Source organism: Aristolochia californica, unplaced genomic scaffold (genome assembly GCF_029961685.1).
Source record: "Aristolochia californica isolate CCGP_79_NKW_82.1479 unplaced genomic scaffold, dmAriCali1.0.hap1 SCAF_7, whole genome shotgun sequence".
Classification (NCBI taxonomy): Eukaryota; Viridiplantae; Streptophyta; class Magnoliopsida; order Piperales; family Aristolochiaceae; genus Aristolochia; species Aristolochia californica.
In genome coordinates, this window is record NW_027182268.1 from 38,926,367 (window position 1) to 38,951,300 (window position 24,934).

Consider the following 24,934-nt stretch of genomic DNA (forward strand, 5'->3'; position numbering starts at 1 on the left):
GGGACCACATCAGAAACGAGTGGCACTCATTGATGAGCGCTTGAAGGCTCGAAGCCCGTGGCGCTTCATTTTTCGTCCAGCGGGTCCGGTTTTGATCACTGGATATTTATCATGTGGACGGCTTAGATGATCTGTTGTTTCACGGACGTCCGGAGTTCCGTACAGAGGCAACAGTTTCATTTCGTGTAGTGAAGCACAGACAGGCGAATGCTTCGTCCACGTATCTTTTCCCCCGGACAACTGACTGGCGAGGAAAAGAGCACGAGATAGTTTTCCCTCGTTCGCTCTTTCTACTCAGATACTCTTACACGCCAGATACTGGAACCACAAAGCAAATTCATTCGGGACCCACCGGAATCTTTATTTCTCTCCGCCTGTCGTCCATGACCACCTGCTTCAACCTCTCTACCTACGTCGGACCTCTAGAGGGGCAGAAAGTTCCTGCCTCAAAATGTCTACTGTTAGATCGAGCTTCAAGTACAATCTCGCGGTCTTTTCCTCTTCTTCTCCATCTATTTCATCTAGACTTCTTCATGGTGCTCAGGTTCGGTATAAATTTCACAATCTTCTATTCAGCGAGAAGAGGGGAACACTGACTGGTTTTACTTCTGTTCGGCTACCGAACCTTAGAATTCGTTCGGAGAGGAGAGTCGCTTGTCAATGTTCTACGGGTGTCGGATGTAATAATGATGGTTCTGGTGACAGTTTCATTAGATTTACTGGGAGAAACGTTTTGGGTTTTCTTGCCGCGGCTGCTGCATTGATCTCACTAAGTTGCGATGCGCCTGCTCATGCAGAGGCGATCACTGTTGCTTTTCCTGCTTCCCGAGCTCGTGAGGTAAAAGAAATTTTCAAATATTTACCCATTTTAAATGGGCGATATTCGTTCTTTTGTACAGTTGGTATCAATTATGTAGCTAGAACCATTTTGTTTTATTCCGTGATGTTTTTCTCTGTTTTCCTCGTTTGTTACCAATCCATGTCATATGCTCAGTATTATTAGTTAGCATTTCTATGAGCTTGTGAATTTTGTTTTCTGCTTTATTTTTTGTGAGAGGCTACTTCCCAGAGTGAGAGCATTAAAGGTAAATACCAGGACTCTATTTTGGCCTTTAATGTGGTCGTTGGCCGTGGACTTACTGCATATGAAATAGTAAAACAATTCATCTTTTGTATTTTGACAAATTTTCTGAACTGAGTACCTTTAATTTTCCTATCTTTGTCTATTAAAGGTTGCTTTATGTTTGACTTGATTTTCTTGTGCTTCTCCTTCAGGTAAACACTGTTCAGAGGACACTTGTCGAAGCTTGGGGTTTAATCCGTGAAACCTTTTTTGATCCTACATTTAATCACCAGGGTATGATTGGCTTGCTATGACTGAAATTTTATATATCCTCAGACGTGTGTGTTTAGCCTGACTGACCTTGGTTTGGTGCGTATTATTTCTTGGCAGATTGGGACATGAAGCTGCAACAGACAATGGTGGAAATGTTTCCTCTGAGATCTGCGGATGCAGCATATAACAAGATCAGTGGAATGCTTTCTACTCTTGGAGATCCATTTACACGGATTGTTAGCCCAAAGGTTCAATTTCTTCTTAATTTTTCAATTTTTAAGAAACTCGTAAGAATTTTAGATTTGATTATCCAATGAATATAACAAAATCTTGAGTTATGGCATTTATCTCTGTAACCTTTATACATAGATCTTTCCCTTCTAAAGTCAAAGCTCCTTATTGCCTATTTTGAGCTGCTAATTTTAGTGATATTCTGGACATCTTTAAGTCCATCTCCTAACATATTTGCATTTATGACTGTTAAATTTCTGGAGGAGAAAATAATTCCTTGATTGTTCTAAATTAACTACATTGGGTCTCTATTTATAATAGAAAAAATACATAGAATCATAATAAAATTAAACTACCTAAGTCCCAGTTATACTAATTGTAAAATTCCTAATCATGTTCAAAGTAAACAACTGCTTAAAGAAACATAGTAAAACTAAAAGATCTTTGAACTTGAATTGTTCTGTGAGATTTCTTCCAATGAAACTTGTGTTAGACTCCGCTGTGTTAATTGTTCATTTGTAATACTTTTTCTTTGAGTGCCATGTAAGACTCTTCCATATTTTCTCCCAACACTCTCTCTTAAACTAGAGTTATTGACTTCAGCCTGCAAAGAAAAAGATTCATCATGTTTGGTTGAAAAAAAAAATCTTCATATTGTACTCCCCTTCTCTTAGATATTCTGGTCATATAATTTGATTACAACAATACGTGAAAGTTTTCATTGTAGATTTCCTCTTTTTTGTACTTCTTTTTTTCAGTAGTAGTACTGATACTTCAAATCTGAAGAAGGTGCACAATGAAACACTCAATTTCCAAATAAGAAGAAGGCGTTTGGTAGAGCAATAGATGAACCGAAGAAGTACACACACAATGCAATATTCTACTCCCAAATTGAATTTTTACACGTAAAGAAAATATGTTGGCATACATCAAATTAATAGAGTAATGAAATTGACCAGGCTTGATTCAACATGTAGAATCCTTTATGGTAGGTTTTTTCACCTACCTCACCCTTCATACTTCTCCTCCTAGTCTCCCCCTCAAGTTGGGAGATAACGGCAGCTGGCTTGAAACTTAAAAAAAGACATCTCCTCCATCAAGTGTCTCAAGGATAAGTACTAAAGTGTACATTGACTCTAAAAATAAATAAATATGGGTGATAAAATGAAAGGAGTCAAAACCAACACAAGATTTCAAACACAAAATAGTGATAATAATCACTAAACAAGGTAATGACTTTCACTCAAAGGATGGCGGTAAAAAACCCACTTAAGTGCAGTGGTAAAAAAGTCACAATAACTAAAAATATCCATATGTAGTAAAAAAATAGAAACCAACCCAAGAAACTCAACAAGAGGTTGGTCTGCAAAAGTAAGAGAGAGTCCAAAAAAGAGATGGTACGAGAAGGGTAAATAGAGTAAAATTTTTTTTTGGGGGTATTGAAAATCTACAACGAAGTGATAAAATTAGAGGGAGAAAACAAATAGTAGGGTGATGTTATATAGGTTGATCGTTCAGACAGGATAGTAGAGATCATGCAAAACATAGTGAGGAGAGTTTAAAACATATTGTTAAGTAGACAAACCAAAGTGATCGATCAACTAGAGAGCAATAGAAACAATTATATGAAGCATGATTGATCAATGAGACCCCAATTGATTGATCAATCATAGAAATGTTGTAAAACATGAAATGCCTGAACTTGCTGATGGTGATAAGTTTTACTTCAATAGAATTCTTCTTCAAGTGCAATTTACGAGGATTGTGGCTCCTTGCATGAGTTCTTGGATTGCAATGCGGATAGGATTCTAATGGCTGCACGACTATGAAATTAGCGAGTCCACGTGGTGCTCAGTTTCTGTCACCCACCTTTTCCGATGAAGTTTCTTCGGTTTTGGGAGTTCACTATCTTCCTTTCTCGTAGGATTACTTTTTTCTGAAACAGGAAACCAGGCAGCGGCTTCAGATTCTTAGTCTCCACGAGTTGCAATTCCAGTCTGACAGAGAAATGAACTGCTAACAAAACAGCACCCACGTGAGAATTTTCTGCCACATATCATGGCTGCTCTGACCACGATAACAGCTATTTGACAAGGTCTTCTATCTTGCCAACAAAGCCAGAGAAATTTGTAGTAGCAATAAGATGAAATTGATAGGTATGTGAGGCACGAAGACAGCTGAGAATATTTGGAAGTCCAGTAATAAATCACTCTCTTTTCATGATTACAGCAAACCTTGAAAATCTCCCAACACCTGATTTCTCCCATTCACTTGCAAATCCCCAAGTGAAGCAGCACCATCAAGCTCCAAAAGTAATGCTGTTTGTTGGAGAAGAAACTCTTACTTTATGTTGGAATGATCAAAGGCTTCAACAAAGCTGCTGAATAGATGATGCAATAATGTTTCCATTATATTTAGCAAGACCATTTTAGAATCCTCATACCATAACCATTTGCCGAAGACTCTTCTGTGTTTTTGTTGCATCGAATTTGTAGGGCTTCATGACTTGGACCCCTTCTTTGAATGGATGAGCTTGTAGTAGCTTAGGAGACCATCAACAACACTCTTAGTAATGAGCCAACAACTACTTAAAATGATTGTAGCACTTTTAATTCATGAGACAAAGCTTGACCAGAATCGAAACACTTTCAGTGTCATGAAAGTCAAGTTCTCAAATAGAGAAGACGATGAGGAGAAGAGAAGAGATGAACTCTTAACTCTTGGGAGAGAGGAGAGAAAGAGAGAAGAGATGAATTCCAAAAGAGGAATGAGGCTCAAGAGGCTAGAGCTTGATGCTCTTCCTTATGCCCAGTGGGCTATATTTACAGTTGTAGAGAGATGTTTACAATAATGCCTTCAAAACTACACCTTTTAAGAGGAAAAAGACATAAAAGGACATACACCAACTTGAGTAATTACAAAGTGATATCACCTCTTATTGAAGAGATATCCTATTTACAATAATGCCACCATACACATGTGGGTGTCTTTTAACAAAATGAGAGAAGAAAAGAATCGAGATGGTGGCTCTTTACAATAGTCAGGGAATTACACAAATAGTCAAACTAGAAAGGGAAAAATAAAAAAATAGGTACTGGGAAAGAAGATTAAAGGGAAAACAAAACAAAATGAAACTAATAGAGATGACAGATAAGAAAAGGAACACATTTTCTTTGTGGATTGAGTGAGTTAACTCACAAAACTTACTTTGATACCATGCTAAATTTCTTGAGGAGAAAATAATTCCTTGATTGTTCTAAATTGGATGCAGTGGGTCTCTATTTATAATAGAGAGAATACATAGAATCATAATAAAATTACACTACGAAGTCCCAGGAATATCCGGAATAGAATTTGTAATTATACTCAAAATAAACAACTACTTAAAACATAGTAAAATTAAAAGATCTTTGAACTTGAACAATTTTATGAGATTTCTTTCCATGAGCCATATTAATTGTTCATTTGTGACACTTCTTTCTGTGGGAGTCATATAAGACTCTTTTTTATCTACTCATCAACAACGATCTTTAAATTTGCTATATTATGGCCAGTTTCTGATTTGGCATGGGTGTGCTTCTTCGATGAACTGTATGTCTGAGTTTGGTCCTGAATATGCAGGAATATCAAAGCTTTAGAATTGGAAGTGATGGCAATCTACAAGGCGTAGGCCTGTACATAAGTGTGGAACCGAGGTTGGGTCACCTGGTTAGTGGAACACTTGAATCAGTACTGTATTTTTGTTTCTTGTTGTGACATCTGAGGTGCAGTTAATTGATTTCTTTCTTTACTTGTACACCAAGATAAGGGTTTACTTTCCATTTACCTGGTTTATCTAAATTTTACCTCTTGAGAAATGGTTCAAGTTTTCTACATCCAAAATAACAATCTTGTTCTTATTGATCTCTGTAACAGAAAACTCCTATTTTTCATGTTTTTTGCCCATTTTCCCTTTTTGTAACATTTATTTTGTGCCATTGTGGTAACTGAGAAAGGGCAATAACTGATTGAGCTGCAGAAGCCCTCTTTCATACTGAAATTTGTTGGGCTAAAAACAAGGAGGGGTGATAATCGATTGAGCTGCAGAACCCTAAACCCTACTGGTGGAATCATAGAAATCATATGTCACTCGATACTCTCATGGGACAAGCCTACGGAACTCTTCCCCCACTTCCTAGCTCTGTAGTCTGAAGAAGATGGAGGGAAGTGATCTTTCTCAGAAATCACTCCCCCCCACTATGACCCCTTGGTCTGCTTCCCCAAGCAATTGGATGAAGTTGAACTTGGGCGGAAGTTGATTTGGAAGTCAACTGGAGTCGGTAGCTTAATAAAATATTATTCAGCGCAAGTTTTCATGGCCTATTCTGGCCTAGTGGGACTTAGCAACTCTATTGGAGCAGAAACAAAAAGCTCTACTAGCAGGTCTAAGAATTTATGTTCAAAACTTCTCCAACCAGGTGGTGATAGAAGGAGATTCAGCACTGGTGACACACTGGTTTCAAAAGAACATCCTTTCCCAGGGAAGCTTAGGCATATCTCGGACGAGATTAAAGAAATTTTCATCCCTTGTCAAATTGGTTGACAACCACTGATGGTTCTGCCAATGACGCCACAGATAAGTTAGCCAAGGAAGGATTGTCCTGTCCAAGTCTTGTAGTGGGGAGAATGTTCCCCTTTGAGAGCTGATCATTTTTGCTGTCTTATTTTATCTTATAATTGCTTTTATAAACTATCACAAGTTAAAAACAAATGTGCGAAAATGGTGCATTGCTTTGTGAGTCCCCAATTACTTTCTCAGGCATGAAATAGTTTCTTCCATTACCATGATTTTGAGTTCAGTTTATTATACATTCACTTGCATACTGATCATCCTTGCAATGTCATAGGTGGTTTTGTCTTGTATAGAGGGGAGCCCTGCAGCCCGTGCTGGCATACATGAAGGGGATGAGCTGATTGAGATTGATGGTATGGAAAGGGCATTGTTATTAAACTTTCTTGTCTTACAATAGGAACCGAAGCCGTTGTAGAAGCACTCTAATATCCTCTTTAAAGCCCTAAATTATACGTGGATAGTGACGACATAGCTCATCTTGATTTCTTTTGACATAGAAACATTACTGTTCATACCTAATTGAAAGCTGTTGAAAGCAACCAATTACAGTTGAGCAGTGCAGTTGAATGGTTATTCCATTGGGCCATGGGTAATCTTAACTGTCTAATCAGCTGTTTGTATATGGATGCTTGAATGAAAATGAGCAGTGCCATCTTATCAGCTGTTGCAAGCAGAAGGGTAGAGAAAAGTGCTCTCAAATGGTAGGAACTGAATATATATGCCTGTTATGTAATGGTTTCCTGGATTCTGCCATCCACTAGGGAGCCTTTCAATTGGTAAGTTCCTGTAAAGTTAAAATGGGGATAATATATTTTAACATGTTTAAAATATTTCTAAACTTTAAGACACTGCTGTCAGTAAAGCTAAGTTCCTGGAGATGAAGCAAATGCTTTTTGTATTGTTGTGTTTTGCAGTGTGGTCTTAGTCTTAGGACATTTTGAAATGATTTGAATTTCTTTCAGGGGAGAGGCTTGATGGTGTAGATAGTGAATCAGCAGCACAGAGACTCCGAGGGCTTGCTGGAACAACTGTTACAGTCAAAATTCAGTGTGTAGTAAGTGCATCTCCTTTTGTTCTTATTAAATTCTGACTCATTTTTATTCTCTTTAGTTATTGTTTAGAACTGCATATTACTTTTATTATGACCTGTTTGAAAATCTATTGCTTTCATTTCTGCTATATTAAAAAGTCAAAAGGAAGTACTTCAGTTGAGTCAATGGTTCAATTGTCATTTAGGGTTTAGGGTTATTTATGACATTGGGTTTTCTCTGTGAGAGTCTGCTCTATGAGCTGAAACAGCGTTTCTCTATCTTGTTCCAGGGGCATGATGATGGAAGAGATTCTGGTCTTAGAGAGGTATCTGTTCGTCACTACTGCTTGTATAATGACGTCCACTCAACTAGCTTGTTTCTGATGTTAATGTTTCTCAGAACTGCACAAAATTCCTTATTTATTTTATGCTCTGCCTCTGTTAAGCCCTAATCTTTATGTTAACCTTGAAGGTTAAGCTGCCACGGGAGGTTGTCAGAATTTCCCCATTATCAAGTGCTATCATCTTTCATAAAGCACCTGATGGCCATGTGGTGAAGACTGGATATGTTAGACTCTCTGCTTTTTCTCAGGTAGTGCCATTTCTTCTCCTTGAACTGCTATAAAACTGCTGAGACTATTCTTACAGATGCATTTCTGGGGCGGGAAATGTATGTCCCTGAGAACGAGTTAAATGAACAAACTTTTTTGGAAAATTAAGGGGAACATTTTTACACAATATTTATACTCCAAATAGTAAATTCTGTGCAAGATTGGTTGACAATTAAATGTTTGAGTGGAAGTTGGATTAAACATGTAATTGAAATTTAGTATTTACGCTCTATATCATTCACCACTAAATAAAGAAAAAAACAATAGATATGATATATAGGTGGAATTGTATGGTGTTGAAAATGATGAATGCAAGTGCTGTGGTGGGTTATTCTGAATATTATATAGAATTATATTTCTAGTAATTAGAATCTACAAAGTAGAAAGCTGTTCTATTGACAATTGGAAATATTATTTGCAGGTCGATATAATACATTTAGGGAAATGGTATTTTCAGTTTTGGATGAAGTGCAAAATCTGTTGAGTCTCTGTTTTGTTCATTATTTTTTCTTTATTTTTTTTTAAATAGTTTTTCTTTATTGTTTTACCAAGGTCTTGTAATGAAAATATTCATTTATTAATTTTTGTATAATTTTCTGAAGAATTTAACATATTTTTGCTCTAGTATTTTTCATCCTTCATTTCTTCTAGCATATTCCGCTAAATTCCTTTTAGCTTCTTCCTAAGGGTTTCCTAAAAGCTTTCCACTTTCACATCTTCCACCAAATTTTTTTTATGTGCTTCCCATATCCATTTCCTGTTTCATTTTTTGTTTTTCATTCCCATTCCAGTAACTGTGGTTGAGATTGACTGCAAAACATGTGAGGAAGATAAATTCTAGAAAGCACCATGATTCTGCTCTGCCATCTTTTCTTCTAGGCACGCCTTGTATCTTGGAAAAGGGGTTGTCTGTACATGTAATAAAATTAAACCTACTTAATCTGCTGAATAACCTGTCATTTTATGTTGACACCATTCCAGAACAGTTTCACTTTTTTTTTTTAAATAAAAAAAACTTGTTTTTTATTCATTTTCTCCTTTCCAATTTATTGGTAGAAGTTTCATTTAAGTTTTGAATACATTTGGGTCTTATTATAATCAGTGAATGCATCTGGGCTTTGTTTCTTACCAGACTGCTGCTGATGAAATGGAAAGTGCCATAAAAGGAATGGAGAATCAGGGAGTGCAGTCATACATACTGGATTTGCGTAACAATCCGGTTAGTATTTTTTGTTATTATAGGAATTACTTCATACATCTGATATTTCTTTCCTATTTTCTCTTCAAGTGATTCAAGTAGTCCTCAATGTGTTTACTTTTCCTTTTTCCTTTTTTTTTTTTTTTTTTTCAGGGGGGCTTGGTAAAAGCTGGATTGGATGTTGCTCAAATATGGCTGGATGGAGATGAAACACTCGTAAACGCTATTGACCGAAGCGGGAATATGTTACCAATTAACATGGTCAATGGTCATGCTTTAACACATGATCCCCTCGTGGTTCTTGTAAGTTCAGTTTTTTGCTTACCCACTTAGGTTTATCATGAATTGTCGCAATTACTATGTCCAAGCTTGGACAATATTCTAGTTACATATGGTATCTATTAGCTGAGGTGAAATCATTAACTTGAGATTTCCATATGCATATACTGTAGATTTGACCTCTCAATCTAACCTGAAATTAATACTACAAATCCAGTAGCTATCACTGTGATTGTTGTCACAAGTAATTGGATTTGCTTCAAATTGGAAACTATAATATGAGATCTCTTAGTACAACATAGGAAGGAGAAAATGGCTATCCACTGTCACTTGGTGGTTAGAAGCCGATCAATTTGTAACCCAGGCTTCAAAATGTAGTAGAAATAAATTTGATGTCATAAAACCCCCACGGAGGTTCCATCTTTGAGCCAAACTATATCATGGCTCAGTGTCAACGCTTCCAGACATATGAAATAATTTAATGACCAAAGTGCATATATGTGAGTTGTAAAATATTCCAAATTACTTATATGGCAGTCATGCAATTGCATTTAGAACTGCACTATATGGGGTTGTCCATCATTCTTTTTTTTATTCATTTCTTAAAATTCATTGTTAATATTTACAACTGCACTATATGGGGATGTTCGTCATGCTTTTTTTTTAATTCATTTCTAATTGTAAAATTCATTGTTAATATTCTTTCTGCGAGCAAGGTGAATGAAGGGAGTGCAAGTGCTAGTGAGATTTTGGCAGGGGCATTGCATGACAATGGTCGTGCTATTCTTGTTGGTAACAGAACCTTTGGGAAAGGAAAAATTCAGGTATTATCCATTCTTGGAAGTTCAGATTATTCTGTCTTTTACAATAGTAGGGCATAAATACGGCTCAAGAGTCTTCCTGTTTGAGATTATTCACAGTTGCAACATTAGCTTCTCACAACTGAAACATGTAGCACTGATAGATATTTAAAAACCTTGTGCAGAGTGTCACTGAACTACATGATGGTTCAGCTTTATTCATCACGGTTGCGAAGTATTTATCTCCGGCTTTGCATGACATTGATCAAGTAGGAATATCCCCAGATGTACAATGCACCCCTGATATGCTGACAACCTCCAAAGATACCTTCGTCAACCATAAAAGCACCGCTTCCACCCTGGAAGCAGATTCCTGCATAATGGTGGCAGAACATCAGTTGGATATTCAGGAATCTAGTGGAGCAGCCTCGTGATTCTTTTAAAACGGGAATGGAAGCAGGGGTAAGGTCCACAATTGCTCACCAAAATAATGTAAATCAACATATGTTCCCCCCCTTCCTTTAAGACTCTGCCCCTCCCTCTTGCCCCAGTACTAATCTGCATACGGCGTCTGCCTTTGACCATAATCAATTTGGGATACTGTTTTCTTCCAAGTTTTTGCTGAATTGCAAGTACACCAGTAGTAGTAAAATCCGGTAGCGTACGGAGAACTAGAGTCAAATCATTGCCTAAAACCGTACGGCGGGTGTACCTTCATGATCCTTGGTCGTCGCAATTTCAGGGATTTAGGGAATGCCCTCAGCCTATAGGCTACGCCTCTTATTTCATGAGGCCGGCAACTCTAAATGCGGATCTCCACCTCTTTTAGTTTCAATTTGCGAGTAACTGGACCCGTCTATTCCCGGGGCTCACCCGCAATATTGCACCTGCCCATTCAGTCATGCCTCACCCACCACACGAATAGCCAAAACCCAAGTCGGTGAAAGTGGAACCGATCGATTCAGCAGCGGTTGACGCTGGCTTCTAGGATAAGTCCCGGCGTTGATCACCGCCACCGGGAAAATCGAACGGCAGCGTGACGTGCACCCTCACAAGTGCATCAATTAGATTGGAGGTGGACTGTGTAACTGTGCATTTTCGTACTTTCATGGTACGACCATCTTTTCTAGACTCCGTTGAAATCGCATTAGAAATACAGATTTAAGTATAAATACGATTCCTTAATTTTGAGACCAACGCGACGCTCCGTCTTTGCAGCCCCCTCTCTCTCTCTCTGCAATCTCGTTGAAGCTTTTCGAAGCAGCCGTTTCCCCTACACTCACTGTTCGCGATGCCCAAAAGGTGATTTTTCTTCCTCTCCTTTCTTCTCCTTCTTCTTTCTTTATCATTTTCGAGCTTAATTTTAATCTTTAATCGATGTTCTGGTTGGGTCATTTAGGACGCATACGAAAATTCACGGGTTTCTTTTTCTATATTGGTTTATCTCTTGGGTTTCAAGTAAACTTCCCTCTTGTCGGGTTTGTAAATTCAATTTCCCCTATCCAAGCTGACGTTCATCTATTTTACTTGTTTTGTTGATGCATAGAAATTGTTTTTTCATGAATTTGTTTTGACAATAGTTCTGACGTGTTTGTTTAACAAAGACAATTCCAAATTTCTTTAAAAAAAAGACAATTCGATTTTAATCGTGTTCTTTGATGTTCAGGCCTACATAGTTAACAAAAACAAGAGCTGCGCCTGCTGTACCCTCCCTTCCTCTAATAAAGGCTCTCTCAATTTTTATTTTTTAAAAAAATAGGCAAATTTACGAAGATGTATTGGTTTCAATGTGACTCAATAGTCCCCTTAATTAGAACATGATCTTTTATTAAATGGTAACTTTTATCCCAAAGCGTTTAAGGTATGAATAAACTCTCAGTTGCTAATTGTGAAGTTAAAGCTGTTTTTTCTTTTGTATATTTATGACGTTAACAATTGTTTAGCTGGGATTTGAAAAACTTATATTACCCAGATGGACTTAGTAGATGTGCTGATTGAGAAATCACTGCAGCTCTTGTAGCCATAGTTGTGTTTGATTTTAGTATTCGTTGTTGTTTCAAGTGAGTTATCAAGGAGACCTTTGACGTGATTAGTATTTAAATGCAAATCAATCAGGTGGAGTTTGGTGTGGTGATTGAATCATGCAAATTGTAATCAAACCACTATTGGGACAGTTTTGTTTATGGCTTAGTTATTTTTGTCTTAACATTAATTAGCTCCTTTCTGGATTTCTGTAGAGTTCTCTGCAAGTTCTTTGCACATGGAGCATGTCTGAAAGGGGAGCACTGTGAATTTTCACATGATTGGAAAGATCAAGCAAACAATGTAATTATTTAGTGTCTGTTGGGTCTTTCTTGTGCTTTTCATTTGATGCTGCCTTCTCACGTTTAATAGTTTCTTGCCAATTTTATGGTCACAGATCTGCACATTCTATCAGAAAGGAGTGTGTTCTTATGGCAGTCGTTGTAGATATGACCATGTTAAAGCCTCTCGACTACAGGTCTCCTCATCATCTCATTCAGCTCAACTGACCTGTGGCCATCTGGTTCTTCCGGATAAGGAATCTCATTCAATTTCCACCAATCCTGTTGAGCTTTCTGCATCAAGCAAGTCTTTTTTCCCTCCTGATAGACGTGCTTGGACCTCTGATTCCTGTGATCATATCCTTCCAGACAATGTCATTGACCCTTCAACTGTAGGATCTGCTGATCTACCCATCTGTTCTTTTGCTGCTGCGGGTAAATGTCCCTATGGAGAAAGTTGCCCTCATATTCATGGGGATTTATGTTCCACTTGCGGGAAGCAATGTTTGCATCCATACAGACCAGATGAGAGAGAAGAACATATACAACTCTGCCAGAGAAACAATAAGCGTCTTGAGGCATTAAGGCATAGTCAAGAGATAGAGTGTAGTGTGTGTCTGGATCGTGTGCTATCAAAATCCACTGCCGCTGAACGGAAATTTGGCATTCTCTCTGAGTGCGACCACCCATTTTGTATTTCATGCATAAGAAATTGGAGGAGTAATTCACCTACATCTGGAATGGATGTCAACTCTGCATTGCGAGCCTGTCCAATATGTCGCAAGCCCTCGCATTTTGTGATTCCAAGTGTTATTTGGTATTCCACCAAGGAAGAAAAGCAAGAGATAGTTGACAGCTACAAAACCAAGCTCAGGTATCTGTATAGCTAGGGGCTTTCTTATTTGTCTGAAGTGATGTTTGACTTAGAAGATTTTGTCTGCTATGTTCTGCGATACCATTTGGCAATGCAATCTAATTGAGGAACTGATAAAGTTGCAATCTATGAGATCAGTTTGAGATTTTTAGATTCTTTAGCTAAAATTAGGACCTGGCTGTGCATAGAGATCTGACAGTTTCAAGAAGAATCTCATTTGGAGTAATTCATTGTTAAAAAAAATTCCTGAAGTCTTTTTTATGTATTTGAATGAATGAGAAAGTAAGAGAAGATCCGATTAATAGTATTCTATTCAATGTTGAACGTCATGACCTATGAAGTTGGTCTGAGAAACAATGATTATCATCTTAGTCGTTAAATTTTTTTATCATCATCTCAGAGTGATGTGTCAATTATGTGGGCCATGGATCCCCTCTTACTATCACTGGTTTGTTTCATTTGTAGATTGCTCCTCTCCTAGTCTCTCCTCACCACTTTGTCTTTTTCAACTTTATTTATTTCTTGCTGGTCTGTCAACCTACATTCAAAAAACTTGTCGATGGTACACACCATGTTTATTATTGAGAATGAAAATCATTTCTTTCTTATGGCCTTCTCCATTCTATTAGATTGTTTATGAAGCAATTAAATATTTATTTAAGGTGAATTTGGCTTGAAAAGTAACCAAGACTACAGTTGGCCTTTTTAGATCACTGACCCATTAGTTCCATATGAAGGTACAATTTGGTATATGGTTTTTCATGTATTCCCCTAAGAGTGAACAACTACCATTGTCCTAATGTGCAGCAAGTGCTAAAATCTAGTGGTGATCAAATGAATAGAAAATGCTGATGATCTCTAATAAAGTAAAAAAATTTATGTACACAAAAATGGTGATGATTTTTTTAAATAATATAAAGAGCCAAGAGCCAAGGTCTTGGATTACAATTAAGTTCTTCCTCAAATTTCTCGAAGTTGAAGTCCTCATTTCTCAGGTTCTCAAAATAGACATGGTATTCAAAGCATAAAGGAATGCTTTATGATGTGGTGATATCTTAACTTGGACTGCACCTTTTATTTCTTTGCAATCTTTCTGTAGCACTTAGCAACAGGCAGCAAAGTCATGAATGTTCTCCTTATTGTTCTTTTTCTTGGAAATATATCTCTTGAATAACACCTTTGTGTGAAAGCAAATATCCAACATCAGTTTCTGATTTCATGTTTATGTATTTTCTCCTGCAGCTCCATTGATTGCAGGTACTTTGACTTTGGAAATGGATCATGCCCTTTTGGATCAAGCTGTTTTTACAAGGTACCATTTTCATTAAAGCAGAAATCCGAGGATTTGAGTTTGCTGAAATTTTTTAATATGATCTCTAGATTTCTCGCTTACTTTTTGTGCAACTTCTAAGATGAGCAATTTAAACCATTTTATGCTCTTATCTGTTCAACTTATTTTTACCTTAGTCAGAATTAGTTTCACAATAGTTTCACTATTGGAAGCCTAACTAATATGTCAAAAACTCTAGAGTTGATAGAAAGCGGAAAGATAAGTTCTTAAACCTATCCGGTACTAGGTTGGACCCCAATGGACCATAACACATGTCGCTTGGGGGAAAAAAAGTGAATGCAGCCATCAAGATATTGTCTTATTGAGTTAGAATTTCTGGCGCTTGGTAGGAGTTTTAAGCTTCAGTTTATGACAGTCTAAGGCCAATTCGTTCATTAATCTGCTTGTAGTTATTGTGCTGCAGTGTTTTATTTCCTTCCCCCTAAACCTGCTTGTTAGGGCTTAATGCTAATCCTAATGTTAATATTTTTTTTCTTGAAGATACAGGAAGGTAGGTGTCCTGTTATAACTGGTCATTACACGAGAGAAAATCATGTAGTTGCAATTATTAGAGTATTTGTTTCGATTGCAGTTGCTTGTTCATTTTCTGGGCCAGCTTCCTTCTGTGATCGACCAGAACTTGGACACTTGTAGACAATTGCACTTCGGGAGCTGGGTTATTGTCTATTTTTCTAATCATAATGTTCTTTAGAAAAGGAGATAGTTTGTGACCTCTTGTTTCACTGTCTAATATCTTTGGCTATTCTTCCAAAAGTGATTTCGTTCTTGTCCTACTCAAATGCTTATGCTGGTATTCTGATATGTTACTTGTCAACCGTGCTGTTTTTTTCCCACTAATTCCTTTTTCTTTCAGCATGCATATCGTGATGGGAATCTAGAGGAAGTGGTATTAAGGCATCTTGGTGCTGAGGATGGGAATACCGTAATAGCCAAAAATACTAGGTTTATTTCTCTTCCTTACTTCCCTACTTGTTGAAGTATTGTCCTTTTTTTCTTTTTTCCTTCTTTTTCTCTTTTGCTGTTGGGTGCATGGTTATACCTTCGGAGTTATAATAACTAGAAGTTAAAAATTTCTGGTATATCTGTTTCCCCCAGAGCAGAGAATTCCATTCTTTGTTTTTAGAGAGAGAGAGAGAGAGAGAGAGATTTATATTAGTCTTATCTTTCTAATTTGGTTTCTTGACAGGCTTTCAGATTTTCTAAGTGGATTGCGTCTGTAGACTAGCAGATGTAGAGAGAGTCGTAACTGTGAGTTTTATGCCTTTGACTTGCATTTCTTTTTCTCTGCATCCTACTTCTAAACTTGTCTAAGCTACTGGGCTGTGGAACTTTGCAGAAACTTTTGATGATGAAGAGAAATTTCATGTTAAAGGGTGTTGAAGTATCATCTATTTAGCCTCATCACGGAACTTGTTTCAAAAGTGATGCTTTTAGAGCTGTTCAATCAATAATCAGTCAATCTAAAACGAACTATTTTTTTGCCAAAACATTACAGCTTCATTTTTTCTGAACTTCTGTTCTACCCTCTTTGATGCTTTCTGCAGGTCTTCTTTGTAATTGATTTTGGGTGCACTTTTTTAGCTGCAGCAATAATCTCGTCTTCCTGAATACTTTATATGTTAAAAATGTAAAGAGATTATAAACTCTTAAACTGGGTTAGGACCATAGAGACCATTTTGCCAGTCTCTCAGCAGTTTGGTGCTCTCAAGTTCGTTCCTTTCTACTTTTTTTTTTTTTTTTTTGTTGGTTTATAATAGTTTATATGAAGGAGTTCATAGTAATGAAAATAATGAGTACTGTACAGTGGTTATGGTATTTAATGTGTATCTCATTTGTATTTATCATATGGAAGGTCGCAGCTTTATGATTTTTTGGCCCATTGTACTCAACCTCGATATGTTGCAATTGACTAGAAAATAAAACGGAAATTCCCGAAGAACAATAAAAAAGAGAGAGAGGAGTAAAGAGATATACTGTTATTTCACTGAAAGATATATAACAATCCCCAAAAAGAAACGAAAAATAGAAAAGAATCACACTACGTATCCTCTATAATATAAAAGTAAAATCTAACCAGTAGCCTCCTCCACCTCAAACCCGATCAATACTAACGAATGAATAATTACACCCCCAATGCACTTCTCCGACATCAAAATTAAAAAAAACCATCATCCTCTTCCCTCCCTAGTTCGATTTGTAGAGCAGAGCAGCCAAAGAGACGAGAAGGGACGAGCAGATGAGCGCGCCGGGCACGGGTAATGCGAACCCAGATCCAGCATCCGGCGATGGAGCCGGCGACTGCGCGGAGACAGCGGCCGCGTACATGGCCACCATGACGACGAGTAAAGCCGCAGAGACGCTGCTTAAGCGGGACATCTCGAATCAAAGGCAGAGAGGAGAAGAAAAGAAAGATTGAAGATAGATGAGAAGCCTGTTGGTGATGGAGAGGTGAATTTATAGGAGGAAGGAGGGGGTGGATGGGACCAGCGAAAACGTGGGCAGCTGGCATCAGGGCAGCTGGGTCTGTATAAACGGTCACGCCAGCTCTTGGGGTTTCCTCAGTGTTTTTCTTTTCTGCGTCCAACAACCGTTTCTAACCCGACAAGTGATCATTTCGACTTTGCATATCTGCTTTAACCATTAATTCTTGAATTTTGAATGCATTTTTTACCGTTAACCTAAAGTTGGATGAGATGCATGATTAGGGAGTGATTTCAGGAGGATTGCGGAAAGCATCGTCTCGTTGGAATTTAATAGAGAAAGGAGATAGGAGAAAAGAAGAAGGAAAGCCAGGTCGGTGAGGAATCTGAAACATCATGGCTGGTGGGGGTGACAGAGCAATCTGTGATGGTGAATAGGGGATTTTGAATCATTAACACAGGGATCTAGAAACAGCTGTGAGTAGTTTTGTCCTTGCCGAGTTGGGCATTTTGGGCTATGTATATGTCTTCTATTAAAATAAGGGAACTTTCAGAGAAGGGTCCCCGAGACTCCGTCAGAAACATCTCAGTTGAGACGTTTCCGGTGAATGGACAACTTCATTGTACTGAATACGAGTTGCGACCTGCCTTCTGAAAAAGACTTCTCTTCATCTTATTTTCACCCCAGTCATTTTTTTTCAAGAAAAGTAAGGGGAGAGGCTTCCTTCCCTCTACTTCCAGGCCTCCCCTGTTGGGAATAGTTAATTTGATGGTTTAATTGATAAATCCAGCTGATTCGGGCAATCTTCAAAAGTATATGGCTTGCAGAAGGCACGGATCTTTTGGTTAACATGTTAAGAGTTTCTGCTTAATTAAGCAGTTACTGCTTTATAAGGATTACAGCAATATTTGATCCTCAAAAAACCTGTATATCTGCCAAAATCCTTTCAACAAATTGACAGCAGAATGGAAACAGACCAACATACTTCTATAGAAGGAATGGTGTGAAATTTGAGCTTATGTTTCTGTCATTTAATATATCTGGCACGAATTTGTGAGATCCACCAAGAAACCATACATGTTAATATAATTGTTCCATAGATCCCATTTAATTTGTATATTAAATGGGCATCCATCTGCCTTTCACTATGATAAATGTGCTAATATCACCGTCTCATTCAGGGAGATGGTCTCGTAAAAAGATTTTACTTATCCTTAACGACGAGGCTCTCGTCAAATTTTGAGAAAAAAAAGTATCGGGGTCCATCTCCGATTCGATCGAGCCTGACACGCGACTACGAATGCAGCCGTTTTCTTGTACTCGAGACAACACGCCAATGCGAAAGGGAAAGCGAGAGACGTCGGGATTTGCAAATGTCACATCGCCCGCAAACTTGAAACTGCCACCGACCGCCCAAGCCATCACCTAGCTTTTTACACAGGAGCTGAAATTCTCAAATTTGGAATTGGATGACCGGTCAGTCCGACGCGGTGATCAGTTCGTCACAATCAGCACCACGATCACTACCGATCTTTAACTGTTAACCATAAGTTAAAGCAAACATAGAAAGATCAATTCAATTCATCATCTAAAAGGCCTCCGTGCATCCTGCCTTTTCAGTACTGTTACAGTGTTACCATCACCAAAAATAACGTAGTACACAGGAGTGACAGAAGAGAAAAAACGAAATAAGTATCACTTTATTCATTCATTATTATAATCAAATGGTTACACAGACAGATCTCAAATTCTCTCTCGTAACCATCTATACTAGAAACTCTCTCAATATAGATCAAGCAAAGCGTGAAATGATACGTATCCAAACTCTGGAGTATGTGAACGTCATTGTAACTAAAGTATGATCTACAGAGCATCGGAGAAAAGCGCGAAAGCAGAGAAAACGAGAGAACAGAATAAGAACGCGCCAGAAACCATAAAGGAAAATCCAGCTTGGGAGACCATAATCGTCGCCGGAGCAGGAGCCAGACCGCCGTCGACCTGCGCCGTCACCGACGCTGCGAGAGAGAGAACCACGAGCACCGCGAAAACCGCGGCCTTCCTGCTGGCGTAGGCCATTGGCGCACAAAAGAGAAAGAAAGCAATAAGAGAAATGGAAGAATCAACTTGCGAGTAGTTAGCGATTCAGGTGTTGGCGCGCAGGAAATTTATAGGCGAGGGAGGAATTTCGACGGTAAGTTGTGTCTCAGACCGGAGACCGGTGTGGGTGTGTGTGTGTGTAAAGGTCTAGTAGGGCCAACAGTGTGTGTGTGTGTTAGGCGTGGAAGGCACACGCGTGATGGAAAGGGTCTTAAGGGAATTGATTTGAGGATTAATGAGAAGAGGGCATGTGACATGTCCCTAACTTTTTCCTTTTTTGTTCGGCAGAAGTTTGAACTTCCAAAGAAATCATAAAACGGCCATTAGTTGTAAGGTTATGATTGAGGGCTTTCACTTTCATTTTCCCTTTCCCTTTCCCTTTCACTTTCACTTTCAAAGAAATTATTTTTGGTTTGAATCCGGAAAGCAAGGAAGAATGATAGTCGTCTCTCGCAATTGTAGCCTTAATTTTTGTGGGCACTATTGCTTCAATATTCACTTCTCAATATATTCCTTCAAAAATTAGGTCCACTCTTTATGTTAAATCACAATTTCATAGCGGTTACGACTGAGGGTGACATCGACTCGAATTTGTAGATATTCGAGTTGGGTTTGATTTGAATAATTTGAACTTGAACTTAACCTCGAGCCAAAAATTAGAATTGAACTTGAGTCCAATAATTTTAATCAAGTTTGATCTTGAGCTCGAGTCGGGTTTGAGCTCTAACCTACATTTAAAACTTTGTATAAAAGATATGTCAAATAAACTACATAAAATTTTATACGAGCGTGACAGATTTGTCAAACTATTCTCATGTTTTTACAAATTTGTCAAACTTACATTCTTAGGTCTAAGGCTCATCCTAAAATGACTAACTTAGAAAACCTCTTCTGCTAACTAATAAGCTTAAGATCTTTGATCTTGCTAATCCATGTGGGACTATTCTTTAACACATTCTCGTGTTTTTACAAATTTGTATTATATAAATTTTGTTTGTACTTAATCAAATAAGTTAAATCCTTCTTACATAGAAACCAACACCTTAATCAAATAGTTGCAAAATACGATTATTTTACAAACAAGAAAAAACTAATTGTTTCCCAAATTATAGCGAATCTTCTTATAATCAGCGAGGTTGCAGCAGAATAACGCCAAGCTAAGATACAACTATTGCTAAGATAGAACTATTGGCGAACCCGCTTAGTTCGATGTTACCCCTAGTTACAACGTCCAAATCAGTTTTTTTTTTTTTTTGTAATGCTAAATGCGAGATAGGCATATCAAGTCACACACAATATTCCTGGCTGGGTCAAACCAAAAGCTCCCCATGAAGGGGGTTCGATATAAGACATATGGGCTCTGAATCTCCCATCATATCTGCCTCATTTACCTGCAAAACCAAGGCATTTGTGCATCTGGGCATCCCTATTTCGGATTACAAGATGGGATCATTTCCATAATATTGCACTGGTTCATAGATTGGACTCATCATATTATATTTTGTTTTTACCAGAAAACCAAAAATAGTAAACAAACGAACTTCTTTACTATTTTGAAATCTTCTGCCAAAAGGAAACCACGTGAAATTCACTCCATACAAATAGCATTACTCATAACAGAACTTCCTTCCCATAAATAGACTTTTCTTCCCTATAAATACAGACTTCTTCACCCTTCTTCCTCAGCTTGCAAAGGAGAAAGAAGCATTCAACGATCCAACAATTCTTCTTCAGGTTGTACAGTTTTTGGGGTTTCAGTGATTATTCTTTGGTTTTTGAGGTCTTCACTGAAACTCCAATTATCATCATGGAAATGAAGAAGATCACTTGTGCCCTCCTCATCTTGGCTGCCTCCGCCAACGCAGTCCTTGCAAGCGAGGCCCCAGCACCTGGACCAGCCATGGCCAGTGGAACCACTGCCACCGCCCCTATCATGGGTCTTATTGGGGCTTCCCTTCTTTCAATTGTTGCTTCTTATTTGTAGTAAAACTCTCTGAACCCAAACAGAGAAGATGAAGTTCTAATCAGTGCTTGGGAGGGTTGTCTATTTCTTTCATTTTTTATTTATTTTTTCCAAATATTTCTTTGTACTTGGACCAATTCCTGTTTTGCTTTGTGATGGATGAATAAAAAAGCATATTTTGACTGACACAACAGAAGGTTTATCAACCATGAATAGAATAATAAAACACAAAAGAGTTCATCAATAGCTAATCAAAGCAAAATATTTTCAAATGAATCAGCCATATAGAACCAATTTGGAAGACATACGGCTGCAACAAAATCATGAAATGGCCTCTCAATTTGCCTCAGTTACTATACAGGTTGTGGATGGTATTATGGGGAGTGATTCTCTTTTAACACCATGTGAACCTAAAGGTTTAATTTGCTAGTTCCTACCTTAATTTTGCAGGGAAATGCTTTTTCCACAGATCCCTACTTAGATAGAATGAAACAGACGCAAAGACGACGAAACTCGGAAAGAAAGTGGTGGCGAATGCCTGCGTCGTCTCGTTCGTCATAACCTCCTCGCTTTCATCACCCGATTCAGTTGGGTTTTGCCACCTGTTGGGGTCATCCGTGTCACTGCTTACCCCTCGGAGATGCGGATTGCCGAGGTACGAGTTGCTCCCGAAGGTCGCCAACTGCCCAAACCGTGGAATCCTACCACTGAGCAGCGGGTTATAAGAAATGTTTAACTCGCTCAACCAATGTAGCTCACTCAAACTTGCCACTGGGAGCTCCCCGGAGAAGTTGTTGTGCGAGAGATCGAGATTTTGAAGACATCTTAAATCACCGAGTTCTTCCGGTATCTGGCCGGAAAATATATTCCACGAAACGTTGAGAAAGAGGAGCGGCAAGTTCTTCAGCTCCGGCGGGAGCCTGCCGGAAAGGGCGTTTCTTCCGAGATTTAACAGATTGAGGTTCCGCATACTGCCTATTTCTGGAGGAATCTCGCCTGTGAGATTATTGCCCGACAGCTGAAGGTAGCCCATGGAGAGGGTTCTGATGACATCGGATGAGTTATGAGTATTTTGACAGGTTATGATAATTCCTTGTCCTTCCAGTAGCCTATCCCAAAAATAGATTTCTCTGTTGCGATCAAAGATTCCGAAAAGTGGAGAAGTCGCCGGGAAATAACCTGAGCCGGCCACAATCGTGTCGTACTGCCAATTCGATTTAACCGTCTGTTCAGCATTCTTGCCAGTATCTGAAATCGTTGAAGGAATCTCCCCACTTAGCCGGTTGTCGGCCAGGTTCAACCATAGGAGGCTACTGCAGTTTCCGATCTCCCGAGGGATTTCTCCCGTCAGAGCGTTGTTTGCCAGCGTCAGCCAGAGGAGAGATTTTAGATTTCCGATGTTCGGAGGGATCCTCCCGGTTAAACGGTTGAACGAGAGATCGAGCGCTTGAAGGAGGGAAAGGTTCCCGTACTCAGGCGGGATCTCCCCATGGAACTGATTACATGCCAGAATCAGGGATTTGAGGTTACTCGTATTGGATATTCCCGTGGGAAGTTCGCCGGAGAAATTATTGTAGCTGAGATCCAACTGCTCCAGTTGAGGCAACCGGAGAATATGGGACGACCTTATCCCTCCGCTGTATCGATTTCTGTGCAGGACAAGGAATTTCAGTTGAACGAATCTTTCAAAAATAGGTTGGATTTCCCCCCCAAAGTTGGTTTTGCTCACGTCTAAAAATGTGAGCTTCGAGCAGTTCAGAAGCATCTCGGGAATTTCCCTGGAGAAATTGTTACCGCCCAAGTGGAGAGCTTGCAAGTCCTGAAGAGCGCCGATTGCTGATGGGATCAATCCAGAGAATCCATTCCCGTAAATGTTCAGAGATACCAAGGCCTTACAGTTGGAAATTTCATGGGGGAACTCTCCAGTAAACTGATTTTCGGAGAGATCAAGAACTTCCAAATTGCAGGAAGTGGCGAACATTGACGGTGAGATTTCTCCTGTTAGTTTGTTATTCGACGCAGAAAACTCTCGCAACCGGGCAAATCCAGCCGAGATCGACCCAACGAATCCATTTGAGCTCAGATCGAGATATTCAAGAGTGCCACAACTGTCGAAAGAATCTGAAAATTTTCCGCTGAAATTATTCGAGGAGAGTTTGAGACTAATTAATCGACCACAGATAGCCGGAAAATTTGCCTGAATTGCGCCTCCGAGGCGATTGAAGTTGAGATCAACTGTTTCCAACTGATTTAATCCGGTGAGATTGAGTTCACCTTGAAGGATGTTGCGCGAGAGATTCAGGTAGCGGAGAATCTTGCATTGGTTGAGGTCCGCTGGGATATTTCCGGAGATTGCATTCATGGAGAGGTCGAGACTGGAGAGTAGGGTGAGAGCCGAGAAGTTGCCAAAGAATGTGCCGGAGATGTTCGAATTCGATAGATCGATAGAGGCAACTCGGCCTTTGCTGCATGAAATTCGAGGCCAACTGCAAAGGGGGAGGTCGGGTTGTCCCCATTCTACGTACTGCCCTTGGTTAACTATGTTGGAGGATCGAAGGAAAGACTTGAGCTGGATCAGGACTTCTCTGTCCGTCTCGGTGGAGTCCCCGTTGATCGATCGACCTGAGAAAGAGAAGTCTTAATGATGCTCAAAGTAGGAAAAAAAGTTTCAAAGACCAGGACTGCTGAATCTTCTGTATGTAAAACCAAAAGAAATCGGATATGAATTCGCGGAAGACCAGATTCTTCAGAACAAAATTCAGCAGACAATCTATACGTGTATCTTCTTGCGTCCTACTGCAAATATGTCTTACTCCAAAGCGAGATTAATAGCATCAAGTTTCCACAGAAACAAGTAGCATTTGACATTCTCCATCAAAATCTTTCTAGCTAGAAGCAGAAACGAAGAAGAACAAAAGAAGAGCTAGGAAAAGAACAAGTACCTGCAATCAAGATGAGGCAGAAGAGTAAAATCATTTGGCTCGACATGCGGCTGATAGAATGATAAGAACACAGTAGAAACAAGTCCAAACAGTGAAGTAGAGAGCTTGAAGGGAGCAGTTCTTCGGCTGTTTGGTCGGCTTTTGGAACTAAGGGGATTCGTAGAGATGAAAGATCTTTAAAGAGTTTACTTGAAGAGTTAGAACTGGGAAGTTCATATGTGCACGTTAAGAGGAGCAAACGAAAAGAAAATCTTCGCATTTGGCAGAAATTCTGTAAATCTAGTAACTTCCGGGAAAATGGAAGTCCGTCTAATTACGCTCGCTCGTTCTGTTTGCCTGAAAAATCTCTACAAAACCCGAATTGTTTGACGTCTTCAAATATGTACGACTCCAACCTCACGCCGACCTTTCTGACTTCTCCCAGTACATGTACAACCAACCACCGCGGCCTCTCCTTCACAGGAATCACCATCGGCGAGACCCTAGAAATCGATCTCCGGCCGTATTAATCAGAAATGAGTCCTTCCGGCCGGTACCCACCACTGGAAACGTCAGTTCTCCAGCCCACATTCGACGTCCTGGACTCCGACCGAGACGGAAAGACCGAGACGGAAAAACAAGCGCCGATGACGACCTGATTACCAAAGAGGATTTTGACTACAAAAATAAAATAAAAATTAATCCTAGGAATGATAATGGTAGTTTTATTCGCATTTTTTTCAGAACTCCAACCCTTTTACAGGATAAAGAAATTATTCCAGTTTTTCTCAGTGGGCAGCTTATTTTACAAGTCATATTAGCGTTGTTGCATATAAAAGAGAGTTGTTCTCATTATTAAACTACTACTCCAATTGCAAAACTTATTAACAACCTTAATCGGACTATT

The 24,934-nt window shown here is 39.0% G+C and overlaps 3 protein-coding genes across 5 annotated transcripts; 2 read left to right on the forward strand and 1 right to left on the reverse strand.

Annotated features, from left to right (window-relative positions):
• The first annotated feature begins 79 nt into the window (after positions 1-79).
• On the forward strand, positions 80-10,711 carry LOC137937251 (carboxyl-terminal-processing peptidase 3, chloroplastic). The gene is made up of 12 exons (XM_068782336.1): positions 80-838; positions 1,276-1,357; positions 1,454-1,584; positions 5,189-5,275; positions 6,454-6,532; positions 7,142-7,233; positions 7,500-7,535; positions 7,682-7,801; positions 8,953-9,039; positions 9,172-9,321; positions 10,014-10,121; positions 10,283-10,711. The coding sequence occupies exons 1-12, from the start codon at positions 452-454 to the stop codon at positions 10,529-10,531; spliced, it is 1,608 nt and encodes a 535-aa protein (XP_068638437.1). The 5' UTR covers positions 80-451; the 3' UTR covers positions 10,532-10,711.
• Positions 10,712-11,046: 335 nt separating this feature from the next.
• LOC137937252 (E3 ubiquitin-protein ligase makorin-like) lies at positions 11,047-16,486 on the forward strand. 3 transcript variants are annotated; one of them, XM_068782339.1, is made up of 8 exons: positions 11,047-11,208; positions 11,316-11,399; positions 12,335-12,422; positions 12,517-13,274; positions 14,517-14,586; positions 15,479-15,567; positions 15,812-15,873; positions 16,170-16,486. In XM_068782339.1, the coding sequence occupies exons 2-7, from the start codon at positions 11,389-11,391 to the stop codon at positions 15,843-15,845; spliced, it is 1,050 nt and encodes a 349-aa protein (XP_068638440.1). In that variant the 5' UTR covers positions 11,047-11,208; positions 11,316-11,388; the 3' UTR covers positions 15,846-15,873; positions 16,170-16,486. The 3 variants fall into 3 exon arrangements, with proteins under 3 accessions (XP_068638440.1, XP_068638438.1, XP_068638439.1); XM_068782337.1 differs by having other exon boundaries at positions 11,048-11,208; positions 15,962-16,486; XM_068782338.1 differs by lacking the exon at positions 11,047-11,208 and having other exon boundaries at positions 11,308-11,399; positions 15,962-16,486.
• Positions 16,487-21,353: 4,867 nt separating this feature from the next.
• LOC137937635 (probable LRR receptor-like serine/threonine-protein kinase At1g74360) lies at positions 21,354-24,313 on the reverse strand. The gene is made up of 2 exons (XM_068782741.1): positions 24,049-24,313; positions 21,354-23,728 (listed from the first exon to the last, which is right to left on the reverse strand). The coding sequence occupies exons 1-2, from the start codon at positions 24,305-24,307 to the stop codon at positions 21,540-21,542; spliced, it is 2,448 nt and encodes an 815-aa protein (XP_068638842.1). The 5' UTR covers positions 24,308-24,313; the 3' UTR covers positions 21,354-21,539.
• Positions 24,314-24,934: the final 621 nt, after the last annotated feature.